Source organism: Oncorhynchus keta, chromosome 5 (assembly GCF_023373465.1).
Source record: "Oncorhynchus keta strain PuntledgeMale-10-30-2019 chromosome 5, Oket_V2, whole genome shotgun sequence".
Taxonomy (NCBI): Eukaryota; Metazoa; Chordata; class Actinopteri; order Salmoniformes; family Salmonidae; genus Oncorhynchus; species Oncorhynchus keta.
Genome location: NC_068425.1, coordinates 2,157,816 through 2,182,345, shown reverse-complemented (window position 1 = coordinate 2,182,345; position 24,530 = coordinate 2,157,816). Strand labels below are relative to the sequence as shown.

Sequence of the window (24,530 nt, the reverse complement as noted above, 5' to 3'; positions counted from 1 at the left end):
TGTGCAGTGATGCTCACCATCCAACCTGAGAGCTTGAGAGGATCTGCAGAAGAATTGGAGAAACTCCCCAAATACAGGTGTGCCAAGCTTGTAATCGCTGCCAAAAGGTGCTTCAACAAAATACTGAGTAAAGGGTCTGAATACTTATGTTATATTTAATACATTAGGGGGGAAAAAATTGCTTTGTTATTATGGTATGTAGATTGATGAGGGAAAAAAATATTTAATTCATTTTAGAATAAGACTGTAATGTAAGAACATTTGGAAGCGGTCTGAATACTTTCCAAATGAATGGATACATATCTTCAAACTCATATTTTCCAAGACTAGCTGAAACAATATATCCTTTATGAGCCAATGAGCTTGCATTAATGTTTTTTTCCCATCTAACAGTGCCATAATGTGGCCAAACGCAACCATACTTTAAAAAAGGTTAGCTAGTCTCATATCCTTTTGCATGTATGCTAATTTCAGATCAAACAGATCAAGAGATATAGAAATGTGCCTGTTATAGCACCACCGCATGGTTGATATGAAGGTGCTTGGATATGATGAGCCTTGACAGAGTTTGCAATATATGTACCAAGTTGTGTTACAATATGAATATCTGTGACTAATTTATAGACCTTTGTGTGTGAGACCATGCCCATATGTTTATTGGTCAATAGGTACTAGTTGTTTTAGGTTGTAGTCTGAACTATTTTTACGCTGAGAGACATTGGCCCATATATGCCACATGTCAAACTTCCTGCAGATCGGTCATTCGGGGCCAGAGAAGTACGGCGAAAAATTGATCATGGTGGACCTCATGTGTACCGAATTTCAGGACTCTAGCTCAAACGGGGTGAGGGGCATGAGCTTTCAAATGTAGCATTTTCAATTGTTTGTTATAGTGCCACTATTTGGCCAATTGGCATTGCATGAGAGGGTGTGGCCAATGGCCTTTAGCATCATGCAATTTTTCATCCTCCTAGGCCTTATTATCATACAGGAATGTGCATGTTAATTTTCCTTGACAGAAGATGTATAATAATAACAATAATAATAATAATAATGAATGCCAGCAAAAACAATAGGGTTTCACCCAGCGTCGCTGCTTGAACCCCTAATATGAATAATAATAAGTATAGCTGCAAATAGCAAGGGGTTCAAGTTGTAGGCCCGCTGGACTAATTTTCAAGCTTGTCCAATATTAAAACTCAACATCGAACAGATCATGCAATGTGCTTTGATGTATTTTGGATGATTTTTTAATGATGTACTTTAAAACGTCTACTTCACCAGAAACGCTAGACCGATTGGTAACAAATTTGGTATATAGCATCCATGTACTAATTTCTTCAACCAAGACTCCAGCTTAAACAATATGGCCACTATGAGCCAATGGTGTTTGCTGCTGAACCCCTAATAAATATGATAGTTTGCCGACTGTTCTGTTCCAAAATACTTACTGGGAGAGATGACTGGCGCCACGGGTACTGGCCCTACGCCGATGGTCAGTGTGGATGGCCTCTGAAGACGCGTCTCATCCTTGTCTTTATCCTTTTCTGGCTTCTTTTTTATGCTGAAGAAAGAGGAGATCTGGCTCTTCAACTTCTTTGCCTTTTTCTGCTGTTTTGGATCGTTCCCTTCTTCATCTGACATGGAGGAGGGGAACCTAACATCTTCCTGAGGTAATAGTAACAATGATGGATGTCATATACTGTACAAGATCAGATAATCACAGCTTTGTACATATCATAACCACATTCCACAACTTATTACATTCCATAGTTTCAGAGCAGAAGTTTTGCTCTAGGACAGATGTGGTCTTGTATAGAATTTAAAACAGCAGCTAAAATCGGTCACAGGTCTTCGGTCTATATAAAATATATTTTGATTTGTCTAACACTTTTTTGGTTACTGCATGATTTCATGTGTGTTATATTTCATAGTTTTGATGTATTCACTAGTATTCTACAATGTAGAAAATAGTAAAAATAATGAAAAACCCTTGAATGAGTAGGTGTGTCTAAACCTTTGACTGGTACTGTATGTGACATGTAATTTATTAGTACATTTTAAATAATGCGTTGTGATTAACAACGTGGATCCATCTCACCTCGAGTTGGTCTCTGAAGAAGCCTGGCAGGCCTGGGTTGGTTCGGTTTGGTCTTCCGTCCTTCTCCAAGGAGCCACCATTTTGTGTCTGGTCTGCACCGCTGTCTTTAGCTGAGTGACGGAGGGGCAGGGTGGAGGGCCGTGGCTGCAGTCGTCTTTTAATGAGGTCCTTCAAGCCGTGTTTCTTCTCCTCCACTGAGCTGATTGCTTCATCCAGAGAGTCCCAGCCATTGTCCGGCCGCTTCCTAGACTCCTTTGCACTGGAAAGAAGAGACAGGGGAGATGGATAAAAAAGGTAGGATGGTTGGATTGATTGCAAATACAATTTAAAAATAAAAGGTTAAAGAATATTGGGTGGCATTTTTAAAACATACAACTGAGATGGGGGTGAATGGCAGGGATGTGAGGTGATGGGGATGACAGGTAATAGTCTAGATGAGGGGGGGGGGCTTCGTGAGGAAGTTGTTACCTGTACTTGTTGTGGTCTTTGTAGCTTCCCCCCACCGTCCCAAGCCGCTCGGTCGAAGGATTAGAGAGTGCGCTGCGGAGGAAAGCTTTCAGCACCAGACTAGTGTCTGCCTTGATCTCAACCAGAGAGATGGACGAGACAGAGGGGTTGGGAGATGTAGGGTTGAGCGTATCAGTTGACATCACTGAGGGGTTGGGAGAGGTAGGGTTGAGCGTATCAGTTGACATCACTGAGGGGTTGGGAGAGGTAGGGTTGAGCGCATCAGCTGACATCACTGAGGGGTTGGGAGAGGTAGGGTTGAGTGCATCAGCTGACATCACTGAGGGGTTGGGAGAGGTAGGGTTGAGCGCATCAGCTGACATCACTGAGGGGTTGGGAGAGGTAGGGTTGAGTGCATCAGCTGACATCACTGAGGGGTTGGGAGAGGTAGGTTTGAGCACATCAGCTGACTTCACTGAGGGGTTGAGAGAGGTGGGGTTGAGCGCATCAGCTGACATCACTGAGAGAGAGAAATGTTATTACCCGACAGCTGACTTTTTTTGTGTCTTAGTATGCAGTATAGAAACTCCTACAAGTGCATGTTTAAAGTCAACTCCAAAGGCAGCCCCAACCTAAAGACACCAACCCTTTCATTAGTCAAGGCATTTGATTCAAACTTCCATCACTTTTATTGACTGACTGTATGTAGCCTAGATGCTTCCACAGATGGGTTAGCTGACAATGTCACAAAAATTATGTGCATGCTTCATTGGGGCCGAAGTCAGTGAGTTGTGATTCTGGATGGCCAAATAGCTACCAAAAACTACAAGAAACTGCTTTGTGGGGAATCACAAGTGACAAATTTCAGCTAGTTTCATCTTGTTCTTGATACCATGTCTTGTTTTGAATGATTTCATGACAATGTTAATATGGCAAAACATTTGCTAGCTAACTAACCAACATCTGTAACAATATATTTGAGACAAAAAGTGCTCATAGTGCAAATGTATATGTTTTCAATAAACGTTGGAGAAGAAATATAGTTTACAGTCTGTTTTTCCCCATAGTTGCGCAAATGTCGGTTGTGTTGCTAATGGAACAGTCTTTGTTTCTACCTGAATACGTTAGTGACAAAGACCATGGCTGATGCCATGGCACTCATAGGAAAGTGAAAGCAATGCCGTACACAAACACACGGCTGGAGAATCCAGTCTATCCACATTTCAATCATTCTACACACAAGAGTTTGAACACCAGTGTCGGTAACATTTACACATACATACACGTTTTAGTCATTAAATCTATGCAACCTACTCAAAATCAGGGAAGTCAGAGTTCCTGAATTCCTAATCAGACCGTGTTGTCGTGGCAGATAATATTCACATTTTTGGTGACATTAATATTCACGTGGAAAAGTCCACAGACCAACTCCAAAAGGCTGTCGGAGCCATCGGCTCAGTGGGTTTTGTCCAATATGTCTCCGGACCTACTCATTGCCACAGTCATACCCTGGATCTAGTTTTGTTCCGTGGATAAATATTGTGGATCTAAAATGTTTTTCCTCAAAATCCTGGACTAAATCGGACCACCATTTAATTACGTTTGCAATCGCAACAAATAAACTCCTCAGACCCCAACCAAGGCCCATCAAAAGACATGCTATAAATTCTCAGACAACCCAAAGATTGCTAGATGACCTTCCAGACTCCCTCTACGTACCCAAGGACGTCGGGGGAAAAAAAAAAAAAGTGTTTTAATTGGTTAACCACCTAACTGTGAATCTAAATTGAACCTTTAATACCAGAGCCCCGAAGCAAGCTTCCAGAAAATAGGAACGGAAATGGCGCTCCGTCAAACTGGAAGTCTTCCGACTAGCTTGGAAAGAGTACCATGCAATATCGAAGGGCCCTCACCGCTGCTCGATCATCCTATTTTTTCAACTTAATTGAGGAGAATCCAAAATGTTTTTTTGATATGGTCGCAAAGCTAACTAAAGAGCAGCATTCCCCAAGAGAAGATGGCTATCACGTCATCAGTGATGAGATCCATTAACTTCAATGAAAAGATCATGATCATTAGAAAGCAAATTACAGACTACTCTTTGAATTGATATTTTTCCATAACTCAGTTGTCCTGAGTGCACAGAACTGCCAGGACCTAGAATAAATGGAGACACTCAAAGTTTTTTAATCCTGTATGTCTTGACACATTCATGGCAATAATCATGGCCTCTGAACCTTCCAGCTGCATACTGGACACTATTCCAACTAAACTACTGAAAGAGATACTTCCTGTGCTTGGCCCTCCCACAGGATGTGTATCACATCACTAAAAGTGCTAGTAATAAATGTCTTGAAAAAGCCAAACCTTGACCCAGAATATCTTTTTTTTTTAAAGTAAAATATATATATATATTAAAAATATATATTTTCAAATGTATATATATATTTTTTTAAATCAGCCTTTTTTGAAAAAGCTGTTGCCCAGCAACTCACTGCCATCCTTAAGGCAAATTATGTCAACGAAAACGCTTCAGTCTGGTTTTACAGCCTATCATACCATGGAGACTGCACTCGTGAAGGTGGTAAAATACTTTTAATGGCGCCAGACCAAGGCTGCATCTGTCCTCATGCTCCTAGACCTTAGCGCTGCTTTTGACACCATCGATCACCACATTATTTTGGAGAGATTGGAAACCCTAATTGGTCTACACGAACAAGTTCTTGCCTGGTTTAGATCTTATCTGTCGGAAAGATATCTGTTTGTCTCTGTGTATGGTTTATCCTCTGACAAATCAATTATAAGTTTCAGTGTTCCTCAAGGTTCAATTTTAGGACCACTATTGTTTACACTATATATTCTACTTCTTGGTGATGTCATTCAGAAACACAATGTCAACTTTCACTGCTATGGGGACAACACACAGTTGTACATTTCGATGAAACATGGTGAAGCCCCAACATTGCCCTCCCTGGAAGCCTGTGTTTCAGACATAAGGAAGTGGATGGAAGCACATGTTTTACTTTTAAACTCTGACAAAACAAAGATGATAGTTCTAGGTCCCAATAAATAAAGTGAATTGCTGTTGTGACAATTAATATTGATGGTTGTACAGTCGTCTCAAACAAAACTGAAGGACCTCTGCGTTACTCTAGACCCTGAGTTCTCTTTTGATGAACATAAAGAATATATCAAGGACAGCTTTTTTCCATCTCGTAATATTGGAGGGGAAAAAAATAGTATCTAAAAATTATGCAGAAAAGCTAATCCATGATTTTGTCACTTCTAGATTAGACTACTGTAATGCTATACTCTCCGGCTACATGGGAAAGGGCACTAAACAAACTTCAGTTTGTGCTAAACACTGCTGGTCAAGTAGACGGTTTCAGCCGGCTGGATTTAGGACCACGCAGACACCACAGAGCTTGCGGACAGGCTGTGTGAAGGCAAAGCTTCTGACCAGCACGGTGCTGCTTGTCTCTAGCTGCTGTCTCTGTGTGTTGCGGTTTTTCTCAGAGTTGTAAAAGCAGAGCAGAAACAGGCTACTCTTTATTTGACTGATGTAGTTGGCAAGGCAACTGCTGTTTGACTTAACAGAAAAAAAAGGTATTTATTCTCAGTGCTGATCTAAAAGTGTAACTGACATGTAATGTTAGCTAATGTTTCATCCCCTCTCAACTGAAGAGAATGAACTAGCTAGTAGCTACCACAGCCAGTTCAGCTCTGTGGTGTCTGCGTGGTCCAGTATCTAACAGCTGTTGTGTGTATAGAAATGTTTTGATGGCTTTTTGTCCCGTTTCAACAGAAGTAAATTAACTTGGATAGTTTGCGCCAGTTGAAGTATCATTAGAGCTAGCCAAAAGTTGGCTAAAATTAATCACACTAGACCTGAAATCAGACAATGAAACCTGCGGGCAAATGATTGAAAACCGATATACTAACGTTTGACAGCGCAATATGAGCAATATTTTATTCGAGTCAGTATAGCAATGTAACATTATTGATCTGTCAGTTTCCCTAGGTAATTCCCTACTTTTCACACTGACACGGTATAAACAGCTCTACAGACTACACCGTCATGGTGCACAGTCATTGCACAACATAATGATGATGAATGGATTAGGTCGACCGATTATGATTTTTCAACGCCGATACCGATTATTGGAGGACCATTAAAGCCGATACCAATTAAAATTGACTGTTTTGTTGTAATAATGACAATTACAACAATACTGAATTAACAATTGTTTTAACTTAATATAACACATCAATAAAATCAATTTAGCCAAGTAAATAATGAAACATGTTCAAGTTGGTTTAAATAATGCAAAAACAAAGTGTTGGAGAAGAAAGTAAAAGTGCAATATGTGCCATGTAAAAAAGCTAACGTTTAAGTTCCTTGCTCAGAACATGAGAACATATGAAAGCTGGTGGTTCCTTTTAACATGGGACATCAATATTCCAAGGTAAGACGTTTTAAGTTGTAGTTAATATAGTATTTATAGGATTATTTCCCTCTATACAATTTGTATTCCATATACCTTTGACTATTGGATGTTCTTATAGGCACTTTAGTATTTCCAGTGTAACAGTATAGCTTCCATCCCTCTCCTCGCCGCTACCTGGGCTCGAACGAGGAACACATCGACAACAGCCACCCTCGAAGCAGCGTTACCCATGCAGAACCACTCCAAGTCTCAGAGCGAGTGATGTTTGAAGCGCTATTAGCACGTACCCCGCAAACCATTTCACATCGGTTACACCAGCCTAATCTCGGGAGTTGATAAGCTTGAAGTCATAAACAGCGCAATGCTTGAAGCACATTGAAGAGCTGCTGGCAAAACACACTAAAGTTCTGTTTGAATGATGGCTTACGAGCCTGCTGCTGCCTACCATTGCTCAGTCAGACTGCTCTATCAAATCATAGACTTAATTATAACATAATAACACACAGAAATACGAGCCTTACGTCATTAATATGGTCGAATCCAGAAACTATCATTTCGAAAACAAAACGTTTATTATTATCGCATATACCCTGACTCTGTGTGCAATGAACGCAAGAGAAGTGACAATTTCACCTGGTTAATATTGCCTGCTAACCTGGATTTCTTTTAGCTAAATATGCAGGTTTAAAAATATATACTTCTGTGTATTGATTTTAAGAAAGGCATTGATGTTTATGGTTAGGTAAGCGTTGGAGGAACGACAGTCTTTTTCCCGTGAATGCGCACCGCATCGATTTATATGCAACCCAGGACACGCTAGATAAACTAGCCCAAATTAAACTGCCTTCTACTCGGGCCCAGAAGATATGATATGCACATAATTAGTAGATTTGGATAGAAAACACTAAAGTTTACAAAAAAAACCTGTTAAAATAATGTCTGAGTAGAACAGAACTGATTTGGCTGGCTAAAACCTGCCGTGTCACAGAGCTTTTTCATCAAAGGTAAGGTATTAATTTTCTCTCTATTTCTGACTTGTGTAACTCTTCTACTTGGCTGTTTACTGTTTGTAATGATTTGTCTGCTGGGCTATGTTCTCAAGTAATTGTAAAGTTTTGCTTTCGCCGTAAAGCATTTTTAAAATCTGACACCGTGGTTGGATTGACAAGAAGTACATTTTTATACCTATCTTTTCTGAATTTTTATAATGAGTATTTCTGTATTTGGCGCTCTGCAATCTCACTGGATGTTGGCCAGGTGGGACGCTAGCGTCCCTAGAGGTGACTAGAGAGGTGACCTACCCTAGAGAGGTGACTTGCCTAGTTAAATAAAGGTGTAAAGAAATCTGATTAAATCGGTCAACCTCTAATACAGATATGTTTGAATGCCCAGTCATGTTCATATAAATCAGACAAATTACCGCAATTTAAGACCATTTATAGAACATCCTATATGCCTGTGAAACTGAATATCATACACTCAGAAATATAATTCCTCTGCTGGAAGTGTAAAACACAAAACCTGACATGCAGTGCTTTCGGAAAGTATTCAGACCCCTAGACTTTTTCCACATTTTCTTACATTACAGCCTTATACTAAAATAGATTAAAATGATTCTACACACAATACCCCATAACGACAAAGCAAAATTAGTTTAGAAATGTGACAATTTAGATGTAAAAAATGTTTTACATTACATTTGTGACCGACCATCTTAAAAGCAGAGACACAGAGCAACAACATTGTATATCATACACTGTATTTGAGGAACAATGCGAAAGTAATTCTGCTTTGAAAGTTGATAAACTTGTAACCTCACTTTTGAGAAAATGGCCTTTGAATGTTTTGGTACTTCCTGGAGAGCTCTTCTTTGTCTAAACCCATTCAGCACCGTTCACATCCTCTTAAGCCTTAGCCCCACCCTTCTCTTTAAGGGTTGATCCGAGCATTCTGTCCTAACAACAGCCAAGCTAACTGGCTAAAGTTGGCTAGCTACTTCCAGGCACAAATGAGAGAACAGCACATTGACCATTTTACTCGCCCCATCAGAGCTGGTTAGGCTGTTTTTATGTTATCCAGAGCGTTGGTGACTGCAACTGTGCAGCGTTTACTGACATCGACCATATTCAACGGTTGTTATGCATTCATAAATCCGTCAGTTATTCTGCTCTGTAAATCGGAGTAGATACATTTACCATCTGTCTATCAAGTCGCATTCTCTTGAAATGGTTACTTGCACAGTGTAGCCTTTTGTTAAGATGTGTAGCTAGCTAGCTAGCTGAATAATGAACCAGAATCCCAACTCATGATGTTACTGACCTGCATGAATCTGCAGGTAGCTAACCAACCAGCTTCATGTTAGCTAGCTAGCGGGCCAGTCCATAGCATCAATGCCTTCCTCTTGCAGGAACTGCTGACACAATCCAGCCACATGAGGTCTAGCATTGTCTTGCATTAGGAGGAACCCAGGGCCAACCGCACCAGCATATGGTCTCACAAGGGGTCTGAGGATCTCATCTCAGTACCTAATGGCAGTCAGGCTACCTCTTATAATTGCCTATAATTTCCACCTGTTGTCTATTCCATTTGCACAAAAGCATGTGCAATTTATTGTCAATCAGTGTTGCTTCCTCAGTGGACAGTTTGATTTCACAGAAGTGTGATTGACTTGGAGTTACATTGTGTTGTTTCAGTGTTCCCTTTATTTTTTTGAGCAGTATATATATATATATATATATATATATATATATATATATTCCATGTCAGATTATATTTTCCCTTTTTTTACTCAAATGGAATGGAGTAGAACAGCAAACACACATGGCCACTGCTACTCCTCTTCATTTCCATATGAAATAGCCATTGGGTGCTGGGGGCGAGTGCAGGCCCACAACAATGGCCGGAGTTGAATGGAACAGCACTTCACCTTAGGGACTGTTCCCTCTGCTCTATACAATACATATCTGTTTATTTTATGTGATGATAAAAGGCTCATACAATACAAATATTTTTTTAATGTTTTCTTTCACAGTGATAGTGACTCCGACTGGGAGCCCCCGGTGCCAAGCTGCCCGCTCTACCTCTGCCCCCAGATGATACTACAACAATAAAAAACAGAAAAGTATGCTCTTTCTTTCTCTTTTCTTCCACCAGATCTACTGTGTTATATTCACCTACATTCAATTAACATTTCCACAACCTTCAGAATGTTTCCATTCAAATGATACCAAGAATATGCATATCCTTGCCTCTGGGGCTGAGCTACAGGCAGTTAGATTAGGGTAGGTCTTCAGGAGGAAATTGAGAACAAAGGAATGCAACTATAACAGGTTAAGGCACATGAAAGTTCACATGTTCCAGAAGGCATTTGTGCCCAAAAATGCATTTTGATTTTATTTTTAAGTTTATGTTCAAATGCCTCTCCTGTGATGTAGTGACCCGCGACATACGCCTAGTTTCCTGAAACGAGTCAAATGTACAAAAGTATTCAGACCATTTACTCAGAACTGTGTTGAAGCACATTGGGCAGCGATTACAGCCTTTTAGTCTTCTTGGGTATGACGCTACAAGCTTGGCACACCTGTATTTGGGGAGTTTCTCAGATTCTTCTCTGCAGATCCTCTCAAGCTGTCAGGTTGGATGGGGAGCATTGCTGCACAGCTATTTTCAGGTCTCTTCAGAGATGTTCAAATCGGGTTCAAGTCCGGGCTCTGGCTGGGCCACTCAAGGATATTCAGAGACTTGTCCCGAAGCCACTCCTGCGTTGTCTGGGCTGTGTGCTTTAGGTCATAACATTCGCCCCATTCTGAGGTCCTGGGTCTTCTGGAGTAGGTTTCAACAAGGATCTCTGTACTTTGCTCTGTTCACCTTTCCCTCGATCCTGATTAATCTCCCAGTCCCTGTCGCTGAAAAACATCCCCACAGCATGATGCTGCCACCACCATGCTTCACTGTAGGGATGGGATGGTGCCAGGTTTCCTCCAGATGTGACACTTGGCATTCAGGCCAAAGAGTTCAATCTTGGTTTCATCAGACCAGGGAAACTTGTTTCTCATGGTCTGAGAGTCCTTTAGGTGCCTTTTGGCAAACTCCAAGCAGGCTGTCATGTGCCTTTTACTGAGGAGTGGCCACTCTACCATAAAGGCCTGATGGAGTGCTGCAGAGATGGTTCTTCTTCTGGAAGATTATCTCATCTCCACAGAGGAACTCTGCCAGAGTGACAATCAGGTTCTTGGTCACCTCCCTGACTAAGGCCCTTCTCCCCCGATTCCTCAGCTTGGCCGGGCGGCGGGGTCTAGGAAGAGTCTGGGTGGTTCCAAACTTCTTCCATATAAAAATGATGGAGGCCACTGTGTTCTTGGGAACCTTCAATGCTGCAGAAATGTGTTGGCACCCTTCCCCAGATCTGTGCTTCAACACAATCCTGTCTCGAAGCTATGGACAAGTCCTTCAACCTCATGGCTTGGTTTTTGCTCTGACATGCACTGTCAACTGTGGGACCTTAAATAGACAGGTGTGTGCCTTCCCCAATCAACGGAATTTACCACAGGTGAACTCAATCAAGTTGTAGAAACAATGGAAAAAGGATGTACCTGAGCTCAATTTCGAGTCTCATAGAAAAGGCTCTGAAAACTTATGTAAATAAGGTATTTCTGTTTTTTATTCTGAAATGTTGATACTGGAGACTTATCAGAAGAAACTGTTAGAATTTATAGCAGCAAAAAAAAAATGCATGGCAGAAATGTCACATGTATTACTAGATTTGATTTATTACAAGATTAAGGGTATACTGTGCAACTTTCATAAGATCTAGGGGCCTTATATGGACTAGCCTACTGTATGACAAAGGGGTCTGTATTGAAAATGAGTTTTATTTATTTGAGCAGTCAAATATATATTTTCTTTTTTCATGGCACACAAGACACCTGTTTTATTTGCGCCTGTCTCAGTGGATTAATCCATTGAGGAGGCTGCGGAGATGCCACGGTCCAAGAATATGAGAATTGCCTCCCGGGTGGCGCAGTGGTTAAGGGCACTGTAGTGCAGCACCAGCTGTGCCATCAGAGTCCCTGGGTTCGCACCCAGGCTCTGTCGCAACCAGCCGCGACTGGGAGGTCCATGGGGCGACGCACAATTGGCCTAGCGTCGTCCGGGTCGGGGAGGGCTTGGTCGGTAGGGATGTCCTTGTCTCATCGCACACCAGCGACTCCTGTGGCGGGCCGGGCGCAGTGCGCGCTAACCAAGGTTGCCAGGTGCACCCTCCGACACACATTGGTGCGGCTGGCTTCCAGGTTGGATGCGCGCTGTGTTAAGAAGCAGTACGGCTGGTTGGGTTGTGTATCGGAGGACGCATGACTTTCAACCTTCGTCTCTCCCGAGCCCGTACGGGAGTTGTAGCGATGAGACAAGATAGTAGTTACTACAACAATTGGATACCACGAAATTGGGGAGAAAAAAGGGGTAAAAATTAAATTAAATTAAAAGAATGAGAATTGTGGCTCAGAGGCACGTCCCTCCAGAATGCACTCTCTCACGCAATTTTGTGGGTATTCATTGTTTCATAGCAAACAGTGCACACAATAAAGTTATGTCAATCAATTACCCATTACATGCTGTACATCACCAATAGTAGCTTACATTTACAGTGATTTCCCATTATTTCTAAATCTGCAATGTGTGTTTGGTTATGGTTATTTCTGTTAATGCACTAAATATATTATTATTAGTATTTACTGTTCGTTTTCATTATCGGAGTGGACATGTTTTTGTTTATTTCATTACATTTACGAGCTGTCAAATTATTAATGGTCTTTTGTTTGAAACCCTCCTGTCAATGTTGAGTAAGGACACACACCTGATTATGCATATAGAAGTAGGACTAGTCTACCTGGCCTCCCACCGAATGTAGGCCTATAAATGTGACCATTTGGGGATGTCTGATAGTATTTCTAATGAGCTGCGGAGCTTCTCAAAGTAATTTTTATTCACCTCAAACAGCAAGTAAACAAAGTCTGTTTTTAGAATTGAGAATGACAATAGTTCCTCCACGTATTTGAACAATATTTCCAGCTCTCTCCCTTTCGATAACCGTTCGGCATGAAAGGGAAAAATGTAATGCTCTGATCCAGGGAAAGGCCATAAAATACCTGATTACTTCTTATACCAATATCACAAATAGCCTACAGCTGTGTCTGTCCCAAGGTCACTGGCAGGGGAAACTATGAGGGCCCAGAATATTTTATAAAATGTTTGAAGTTCGCTCGCACAAATTTTGGGGCGACCCAGTTGATACAACGTTTCAAGATAATTGCAGACAGGCCATGCGTAGCCAATGTGATTTATAGGATATTTATTTTTATCAGGATATTTTCTACCTGCAGGCTGCAATGTTTTTGTATGTTGGCTTTATGTAGGTTATTATTACATATTTGGCTATGTAGATTAACCACAGCCAATGATTTTGAGATACAAAGACTATTATAAATTAAATTATAAATTAAATTAAACTGTTACACAAATTGTGCATATGAAAATCATAACTGGCACGCAGATTGGAATAAACGGCAAGATGAATTGGCACTTCAAATGGAAAAGGTTTCCGACCACTGACATAGCCTATTACCAGCAACTTCAGGAGTGAAGGCCGGCAGCAGCGGGTGAAGGACGGTCAGGAATAGTTTTTTCCCCCCCTTCTGGTTAGGCTCTCTGGCTCCCTCGAGTCATGTGTGGGTCTTCATTATTTAATCAGACAAGTTCAGTACGGACAGTTGATTTTGTTAAAACACACAGGGTGTGCCTATAAATGGAAAAATACACGTTTTAAAATTAAAGACCACTACTCTTGTTGGACCAATTTTTTTTGTTTTTTGTTTTCCGAACACCCTTAGTAGAAACGCAGCAAATGAGCTTTAGATGCACAAACACATTCTGAGGGAGGACCCCCACTTCTAACACCAAAGTTGCGCCCCTGCTAATGGCTGTAGTAAATAAGGATATTACTTCGTCCAAGAACTTCGTGCCAGCATCTTATCAGACTGTCGAAACTGACACCACGCCCTCTCCTTTCTTTAGTCATGGCATGCTAGTATCAGTTCATGTGGTATCTGTGGCATGAATATTCACAAGGCTACACTTGACTTACTTCATATTTTCAAAAATGGAAATGTGCTACTCTACATTGGTCATCGGCACACCGCTAACACCCACTGATGTTTGAATGGCTGGAACACTGGACCGAACGTCGATTTTCCCTCAAAATATGCGGCCACTTAAATATTAACACGTTACCTGTGGTGGTTCGGTCCTCACTGCTCCACGCGACGCCGAATCGGAGTCCTCATAAGCAAAACTTTCCAGTGGAGTAATATGAACTTTGCTAAAATATAACTTTTTTTTAAATATATATAGTGCTAAGCGTTCGTCTCCTCTCCACTTCTTCCAACTTCAAGCTAGCAACAGCAGGCTAACGTTACCGAGCTTTTCGCTGTAAATTGTATTAATCCGATAGAAGACATTAAGACATATATAGCTAACGTCACATGTTTTCATTCGCTTCCACTATTGTCAGTCCTCACAGACCGCTCTTCATATGTGTATACTTCTTATCGAATCTTGCTAGCTACTTTTGTGGGTCAATTTCAAGTCAACCGCTCTTGACCAAATGAAACTCGAAGTTCCAACTTTCCGCATATCCAAACTGATACAAATTACGTCAAAGACAGTACAGTATGAAGATAGGCAGAGATTGCTTCTCCAATAGAAATCCCAGAACCCCACTTGAGCCGCGTTCAACTACAAGTCGGAACTAGGAAACTCGGAAATGTCAAAAATGCTACAATCATAGAACAATGAGACAGATATTTCACCTGACGTATAAATGTGAAGCACCCGCTTGGCGTTTCCACTCACTACCAAATATAGTAGTAATAGGAAGCCCATTGGCCGGCAGTGGGAGAATATGGAACTGTATGGATTTTGGCCGAGATTCGGCAAATGTTCTCATCAATGAAACATTTGATCTCAATACAGTTTTCTGTCACCAAAACTAGAATCCGTGCTGTTTGGACAACGTTTTGTAAACTTTTACTCAAAACAATTACAGCTGTTTAGAAGGAGTGCCAAAGCGAATTGTACACGCTCACTTCAAAGAGGCGTTCCCTACTAGAACGCGCCAATAGGATCTCGCTAGCTCGCATCTCCTTGCTTGTTCTGCTCACTATGACTAATTTGTTCCCGTTAGAAACAACAGGCTGTGGTCCATCTTAGTTGTAAAAATCTTTGATAAAACTGGTTGAAGTTATATTGTGCAGCGTTCAATGAATCAGCAAGTTGGAAATTAGATTCATAGTTCCGACTAGCATTGAACGCGGCATTATAGGAAGTCATTGTGAAGTTGGCTAGCTAATGGTGCTTTCAAGACAAATGTGAACTCGGGAAAAAAAACGAATTCAGAAAGTCAGAAATCTAGAAAAGCTCAGAGTTCCCAAGTTGGGATTCCGAGTTGGATAAGCATTCAAAACGAATTTTCTCAGTCGGAGGTTGTTTTTTTCAGAGTTCAAAGTGGTCTTGGATGCCTTGAAGATGGAAGTCGGGGATTTCCCAGTTCCCAGTTGTTGTGAACTTGGCATAAACTCATGCATAGACCATAGGCGGAAATCCCAAGGGGGACATGACACCCCATCATGGGAAAAATATGATTTGTCTCCCCAATATATCACTGTAAACATAACTAATTTAAATAATATTAATAGTACGCAATATATTTTTTATTTTTTTTATTTTTTTTTATTTCACCTTTATTTAACCAGGTAGGCTAGTTGAGAACAAGTTCTCATTTGCAACTGCGACCTGGCCCAGATGAAGCATAGCAGTGTGAACAGACAACACAGTTACACATGGAGTAAACAGTTAACAAGTCAATAACACAGTAGAAAAAAAGGGGAGTCTATATACAATGTGTGCAAAAGGCATGAGGAGGTAGGCGAATAATTACAATTTTGCAGATTAACACTGGAGTGATAAATGATCAGATGGTCATGTACAGGTGTGCAAAATTGGTGTGCAAAAAAGAGCAGAAAAGTAAATAAATAAAAACAGTATGGGATGAGGTAGGTGAAAATGGGTGGGCTATTTACCAATAGACTATGTACAGCTGCAGCGATCGGTTAGCTGCTCAGATAGCTGATGTTTGAAGTTGGTGAGGGAGATAAAAGTCTCCAACTTCAGCGATTTTTGCAATTTGTTCCAGTCACAGGCAGCAGAGTACTGGAACGAAAGGCGGCCAAATGAGGTGTTGGCTTTAGGGATGATCAGTGAGATACACCTGCTGGAGCGCGTGCTACGGATGGGTGTTGCCATCGTGACCAGTGAACTGAGATAAGGCGGAGCTTTACCTAGCATGGACTTGTAGATGACCTGGAGCCAGTGGGTCTGGCGACGAATATGTAGCGAGGGCCAGCCGACTAGAGCATACAAGTCACAGTGGGGGGGTGGTATAAGGTGCTTTAGTGACAAAACGGATGGCACTGTGATAAACTGCATCCAGTTTGCTGAGTAGAGTGTTGGAAACCATTTTGTAGATGACATCGCCGAAGTCGAGGATCGGTAGGATAGTCAGTTTTACTAGGGTAAGCTTGGCAGCGTGAGTGAAGGAGGCTTTGTTGCGGAATAGAAAGCCGACTCTTGATTTGATTTTCGATTGGAGATGTTTGATATGAGTCTGGAAGGAGAGTTTGCAGTCTAGCCAGACACATAGGTACTTATAGATGTCCACATATTCAAGGTCGGAACCATCCAGGGTGGTGATGCTAGTCGGGCATGCGGGTGCAGGCAGCGATCGGTTGAAAAGCATGCATTTGGTTTTACTAGCGTTTAAGAGCAGTTGGAGGCCACGGAAGGAGTGTTGTATGGCATTGAAGCTCGTTTGGAGGTTAGATAGCACAGTGTCCAATGACGTGCCGAAAGTATATAGAATGGTGTCGTCTGCGTAGAGGTGGATCAGGGAATCGCCCGCAGCAAGAGCAACATCATTGATATATACAGAGAAAAGAGTCGGCCCGAGAATTGAACCCTGTGGCACCCCCATAGAGACTGCCAGAGGACCGGACAGCATGCCCTCCGATTTGACACACTGAACTCTGTCTGCAAAGTAATTGGTGAACCAGGCAAGGCAGTCATCTGAAAAACCGAGGCTTCTGAGTCTGCCGATAAGAATATGGTGATTGACAGAGTCGAAAGCCTTGGCAAGGTCGATGAAGACGGCTGCACAGTACTGTCTTTTATCGATGGCGGTTATGATATCGTTTAGTACCTTGAGTGTGGCTGAGGTGCACCCATGACCGGCTCGGAAACCAGATTGCACAGCGGAGAAGGTACGGTGGGATTCGAGATGGTCAGTGACCTGTTTGTTGACTTGGCTTTCGAAGACCTTAGATAGGCAGGGCAGGATGGATATAGGTCTGTAACAGTTTGGGTCCAGGGTGTCTCCCCTTTGAAGAGGGGGATGACTGCGGCAGCTTTCAATCCTTGGGGATCTCAGACGAAATGAAAGAGAGGTTGAACAGGCTAGTAATAGGGGTTGCGACAATGGCGGCGGATAGTTTCAGAAATAGAGGGTCCAGATTGTCAAGCCCAGCTGATTTGTACGGGTCCAGGTTTTGCAGCTCTTTCAGAACATCTGCTATCTGGATTTGGGTAAAGGAGAACCTGGAGAGGCTTGGGCGAGGAGCTGCGGGGGGGGCGGAGCTGTTGGCCGAGGTTGGAGTAGCCAGGCGGAAGGCATGGCCAGCCGTTGAAAAATGCTTGTTGAAGTTTTCGATAATCGTGGATTTATCGGTGGTGACCGTGTTACCTAGCCTCAGTGCAGTGGGCAGCTGGGAGGAGTTGCTCTTGTTCTCCATGGACTTCACAGTGTCCCAGAACTTTTTGGAGTTGGAGCAACAGGATGCAAACTTCTGCCTGAAGAAGCTGGCCTTAGCTTTCCTGACTGACTGTGTGTATTGGTTCCTGACTTCCCTGAACAGTTGCATATCGCGGGGACCCCCTGCCCTTTGCTTCACAATGGTTTGATCCACTGCCTCTCACCCCCCAGCAGTTGCACATGATGCAGGTACTGTGCATGTGTGGGAATCTGACTTTGGGTATGTCGTTGGTGGCTGACATCCAGTCAGTAGTTCAAACAAGGGATGTGTTCTTTACTTCTACCACTCAACACGAGAAAACACATTTTTTTACTTCTTGGTGACAGGGGGCCGTATTTTCACGTCTGGATGAAATGCATGCCCAAATTCAACTGGCTGCTACTCATCCCCAGAAGATAAGATGTGCATATTATTAGTAGATTTGGATAGAAAACACTCTGAAGTTTATAAAACTGTTTGAATCATGTCTGTGAGTATAACAGAACATATTTAGCAGGCGAAACCCAGAGGACAAACCATTCAGATTTTTTTTATTTTTTTAGGTCGCTCTCCTTTCAATGGTTTTCATTGGGAATCCAGATTTCTAAGGGGCCTTCTTGCAGTTCCTATCGCTTCCAATGGATGTCAACAGTCTTTAGAAATTGGTTGAGGTTATTCCTTTGTGTAATGAAGAAGTACAGCCATCTTGAACGAGGGTCACTTGGAAGTGTACTGTTAGATAGCTTTCTGCGTGACCAGAAAGCTAGCTTCAGTTTTGTTTTCTTCCTGTATTGAACATAGATCATCCCGTCTTCAATTTTATTGATTATTTACGTGAAAAAATACCCAAAGTTGTATTACAAAAGCAGTTTGAAATGTTTTGGCAAAGTTTACAGGTAACTTTTGAGATATTTTGTAGTCACATTGCTCAAGTTGGAACCGGTGTTTTTCTGGATCAAACGCGCCAAATAAATGGACATTTTGGATATATATTGACTGAATTACTCAAACAAAAGGACCATTTGTGATGTTTATGGGACATATTGGAGTGCCAACAGAAGAAGCTTGTCGAAGGTAAGGCATGAATTATATTTTTATTTCTGCGTTTTGTGTCACGCCTGCAGGGTTGAAATATGCTTTCTCTCTTTTGTTTAAGGAGGTGCTATCCTCAGATAATAGCATCGTTTGCTTTCGCTCGAAAAGCCTTTTTGAAATCTGACATGTTGGCTGGATTCACAACAAGTGTAGCTGTAATTTTCTATATTGCATGTGTGATTTTAATGAAAGTTAGATTTTTATAGTAATTTATTTGAATTTGGCGCTCTGCATTTCCCCTGGATTTTGGCCAGGTGGGGCGGTCCCACTTATCCCAGAAAGGTTTAACCGTCACGTCCTCATTTTCACTGCATTAAATTACAGGTCACTCGTTATGTTAGCTAGTGGGTTAGGTGACGTTTGCTAGCTACAGTAAAGCCTAATGTAAGGCCACCAGACTGTTATACAGCCATCACTAACATAGAGAGGCTGCTGCCAACATACAGACTCAAATCTCTGGCCACTTTAATAAGTTGACTTCATAAAGGTATCACTAGGTATAACGCTACTTTAATAATGTACACATATCCTACATTACTAATCTCACATGTATATACTGTTCTATACCATCTACTGCATCTGCCACCATATGCCGCACTGCCATCACTCATCCATATAGTTATGTACCGGTACATATTGTTATTCATCCCTTACATTTGTTTGTATAAGGTAGTTGTGAATTTGTTAGATATTACTGCATTGTCGGAACTAGAAGAGAAGTGTGCTCTTCACGGATGAATTCTGGTTTCAACTGTACCTTAATTGCATCTCAAATCCAAGATGGCAGCATGTCAAGTCGTTTGTCTGTGACTAGTACATTTGAAACTACTAATAACCTATTTATCTATGGTTGCGTAACTTCGTTGTTGTGTAGTGCAAACTATTTATTTTTGCTGGTGTAAAGATCACGGGTCCTCCTCAACTCGGCACTTCATTACTTGAAGTTTACCAAAGTAACCCCGTCTCTGGCTGGCCTGAGTTCCTCCTTCGTCTGCGGAGTGTCTTGTCCAAGCTGCTCCTTTTTGCTCTTCGCCTGGCTGTCAGTGGCAGCTCAATAATCAACACCCAATCTACTCACACGCGCAAACACTCACATTCAGACATACATACACACTGTCTCTTCCCTTCCCCTCATTGGCCTCTAATTTTTTTTTTTTTGTCAGAGAAAATTACAGTTTTCTTGGTATTGCTTCGTGCACTGACCTTACTGAATGAACTCTGGAGAAGACGAACATTGTCGCTGGGTGAGTACATTTGACAATGTGCTCTCCCGTCCATTGGACATTTTGTCTGCAGGAACTCGCTCTTTTTCACTCGTCCAAGTGCCGATGTATTTGTGGCATGATGTGAATAGTACGAATGTGTCACTACCAAAGTCTAATGGTCTTAAATGACTTTTGTATTGTCTGGCAACTCACATGTAGAATTCGCTTGCAGTAGGTCTCTTAAAAAATAGAAGCCGTGCAAAGGTTATTAAACAGATGTGCCTAGTTATTCTTCTTTTGTTGATATCAGGTAATGTGCAACCTAACCCTGGCCCTGATATGCAATGTCTCCAAACCCAAGACATGGTTTTGGTATTTTTCATTTAAATGTACGCAGCCTGTTGTCAAAAATTGATGGGGTTAGGATTTGGGCTAAATCAACGGATGCTGATGTAATTGTGTTTTCTGAAACCTGGCTCAGCAAGTATGTTTTTGATAAGGATATTTGTATAAGTGGTTACAATGTTTATCGCACAGATTGGGTTAAGAAAGGTGGGGGTGTGGCTATATATGTCAAATCTAAATTCCATGTAAGTGTGGCAAAGTCTGAAACTATTTGTAAACAGTTGGAATTTCTTGCTTTGAATATTGAGGTTTCAAAGGGCCTCTCTATAACTGTGATTGGCTGTTATAGACCCCCCTCTGCTCTCTATAACTGTGATTGGCTGTTATAGACCCCCCTCTGCTCTCTATAACTGTGATTGGCTGTTATAGACCCCCCTCTGTTCTCTATAACTGTGATTGGCTGTTATAGACCCCCCTCTGCTCTCTATAACTGTGATTGGCTGTTATAGACCCCCTCTGTTCTCTATAACTGTGATTGGCTGTTATAGAGAGCATAACTGTGATTGGCTGTTATAGCCCCCTCTGCTCATAACTGTGATTGTGTTATAGACCCCCTCTGCTCTCTATAACTGTGATTGGCTGTTATAGACCCCCAATCTCTATAACTGTGATTGGCTGTTATAGACCCCCTCTGCTCTCTATAACTGTGATTGGCTGTTATAGACCCCCTCTAACTGTGATTGGCTGTTATAGACCCCCCCTCTGCTCTCGGTGATGCATTTTCTTCTTTGGTGCAGCCTTATGTCTAAACTTCTTTACAGTGAAATGATCTTGATTGGTGATCTCAACTGCTGTTGGTTAAAGCCAGTTTCTGATGATTTAAAAATGTTTTGTAATTCTATGAATCTTACCCAGTTGATTAACTTACCCACTCGCCCAAATCTTAAATGCCCAGATAAATCTACCCTGATTTATTTGATATTGACAAATGTTCCACATAAATATTCTGCGGTTGGTGTTTTTTGTAATGATTTAAGTGACCATTGTGCTGTTGTTGCTTTTAGAAATACGAAGGTTCCAAAGACAAACCCAGGTTTTATCCGTAAGAGAAATTTGAAGTGTTTTAATGAGCAGGCTTTCTTTCTTTCTTGATTTGTTTTATTTTGACTGGAGGAAGATTGAGTTTATCCCTGATGTGGAAACCTGGAAATTCTTTCATGAAGGTTTTTCCCAAATAGTAAACAAACATGCCTCATTCTGCAGGTTCAGGGTTAAAGAGCGGGATAATCCATGTTTTTCTTCTGAGCTGTCTTGTATTATTCACAACCGTAATCTAGCCTGGGCTAAAGCAAGGAAATCATGTTCTGATGCTGATGGGCTTATGTTTAGGCAGTTACGAAACAAGTGTTCTTTTCTTCTCAGGAAGGCCAAGTCTGAATATTTTATGTCTTACCACTGATAACCCGAATGACCCTAGAAAGTTTTGGAAGGCTATTAAGTCTATTTCTGGTAACAGTAATGTTAATGAATTACCGTCATGTGTTTTGAAGGACTCTGTTGCTATATATGACAACTGAAATGCTGAATTGCGTCAATGAGCACTTTGTATCATCTGGTAGGCTGTTTGATTCAGTGTCCTGTCTCTGTACAACCCTGTGTGGATGACCCAGTGAGAGCTGGTCAAACATTTCACTTTTTGCCATTCTCAGTGCAGGTGGTACATAAAGCCTTAATCCTTAGATCAGAGAAAGCCTATTAACATCTTCATGCGCTAAATTAGCGCCTACACGCGTCAAATAAGCACTTGCAAATGGTCCTGCACACGCCAACGACCAAAGATGCTAAATATACACCTACACACGTTAACTTAACGCGTTCCTTTACTAGCCAATTCCCCTAGCTCCTCCTTTCAACCAGGTTTCAATAATCAGTGTACAGTCAGTTTGATGCAACAATTGAAGATGGCGAGAAGAAACTTCCTTATCCGCTGCAAACAGACCCTAAATGACTGCACTCGATAATCCCGGACGTCATGTCATTGAGTCCACGTTAACAAGGTTGATTATTTTTAAATACTATTATTAATCATAAAGTTGATCCGCACACCCTGGCCTTCGCTGCAGTGAACGGTGCAGTCTTGTAACATTTGTACAGCCCTGCTAGCTACATAAAGGTGATTTATTGTGGAGGAGTACTGACGTGAAACATGTTTTTGCATTTTCAGATATTTTTACGCTGGCTAACCATAATTGCAATGCCACCTAGCCTTCGCCGCGCTAGCTCGCGGTTAGCATGAAAACATTTACAAAACTCCCATAAAGCTCATTTGACCTAAGACAACCCTGTAAAAACCTTGCTAATATCTACAACATACCAGCGTTCCAACAGCACAGATATGACTTTTGAATACCCTTTGAAATGGTCATATTTCATCTAAGCCTATGATGCAGAAATGAACAACTTCAGAACCAGGAACGTTAACGTTAGTACTATGGCACTGTTTTAACAGGAATCGCAGTCCTATGGTCTCTATTTTCACAAAACTGTCGGCTTGCAGAATGGAAACCATGCAGAGGTGCCTTGACTGGGATAGGGGGAGGCTGATAAATGTTGCTTCAGCAGATGATCTAATTGATCAAGTATCTCAGATCATTCAGGAGATTTGTTCATCTGGCTGGCATGCACAACAAGGTAAGCAGCATTGTAGTGGGTTTGGTTGGGTTTACTGTTGTTTTTTACTCTTCCTTCTCCTGCTGCCCATTGTATTTGTTCTTGGTCAACATTTCGATTTGTCTTGGTTAAAAATCCAATATTGCTTTCAGTGCGTCTCAGATGGCAAATATTCTATATGTGTCCTGATCAACACTCAAACATCGTCTAAGGTCAGTTGTTCTTGGGCGTAATGCTATAAACTACAGACTTTAGATGCATGGTTTCCAGTTTCTTACCAATCAAACAATTTTAGAATGACTACAATCAAGGCAGGACTTTAAAATGACTATGATGATGATACACATGACCTCATCCCTGTCCATTGTTACACTTTTTTTCCCCAGACACTTCAATCTGTCAAATGCACCGTTATATTCTGACATGTCAGACTTGGTTCTGGATGAAAAGATTAAGGACTTGGTGGCTGGGAACGACAAATTTGGACCGGAAGCTGTTCGAGCACAATTAGGGACATTGGGAATCCAATGTGAGGGACAGCATGATTCGTGTTAACCCGAGGGCGGCTGCCCTCAGAGCCATGTCGCAGAGGCTACATAGAAGGTCATAACGTGTTGCTGGACAAAACTTGTTACGGCACCTTGATGGAGACTCTCCTGCCTTGATTTTGGCAACCTCTCACCCTTATAGGGCTCTCCAAGGATTGCACTTTGTGCTCTCCAACACAGTTACAATATTTTGCTCCATGGCTATTCTCTTCTACTAAAAATGCATAATCTCCTTCATAGTGATCTTTTCCACATTTCAGCTTCTCTCGTCTGCAGACACTTCTTACATGTCCAAATATTTTACAGCAAGAACGTTGTAAAGTTGGTTTACAAAAGCTCTGACAGAATACTACACATATCACAGCTGCACTAGAGTAGGGCAAGACTCCACATAACAAAAAAACACTAGAACAGACAACACTTCTCCTTCCTGCTATTAACCATACGATTCATCCTACGCGCATCAACCACTCCTGGAATGTTCATTAATAGAGTAATGTCGATATCCAACATACATTTTTTCTGATCCGCAGAAACCAGAACAAGCCTACTTCTCGTGATCTTCACTGATTCTACTTTACCCAATGCTTTCTCCATCATTTTGGATGTTTTGAACGGGTTCCACAAGTCGGCATGTCACAGTTTAGTGTGAACCCCTTATAACTCCATACAACACAGGATTTAATGTTCTCAGGCACACAACCCCAAAACAGAAGACCAGGACAGGTAATATGGATTGTACCCCACCTCCCACAGCAGACTGTACGATTTCC

At 41.6% G+C, this 24,530-nt stretch overlaps 1 protein-coding gene across 9 annotated transcripts in view; it reads right to left on the bottom strand.

Annotated features, from left to right (window-relative positions):
- Positions 1-24,530, bottom strand: part of bcl2l12 (BCL2 like 12) — a 34,081-nt gene that overhangs the window by 4,275 nt on the left and 5,276 nt on the right. The window contains exons 1-4 of one of the 9 annotated variants that reach the window (XM_052518437.1): positions 14,284-14,822; positions 2,570-2,978; positions 2,102-2,360; positions 1,452-1,668 (exon numbers count right to left, since the gene is read on the bottom strand). In XM_052518437.1, coding sequence (XP_052374397.1) covers positions 1,452-1,668; positions 2,102-2,360; positions 2,570-2,976 — 883 coding nt within the window. In that variant the 5' untranslated portion in view covers positions 2,977-2,978; positions 14,284-14,822. Of the gene's footprint in view, positions 1-1,451; positions 1,669-2,101; positions 2,361-2,569; positions 3,069-14,283; positions 14,823-24,530 lie in introns of those variants that run through there. The other 8 variants (XM_052518439.1, XM_035770650.2, XM_035770645.2 and 5 more) reach the window with 8 other exon arrangements.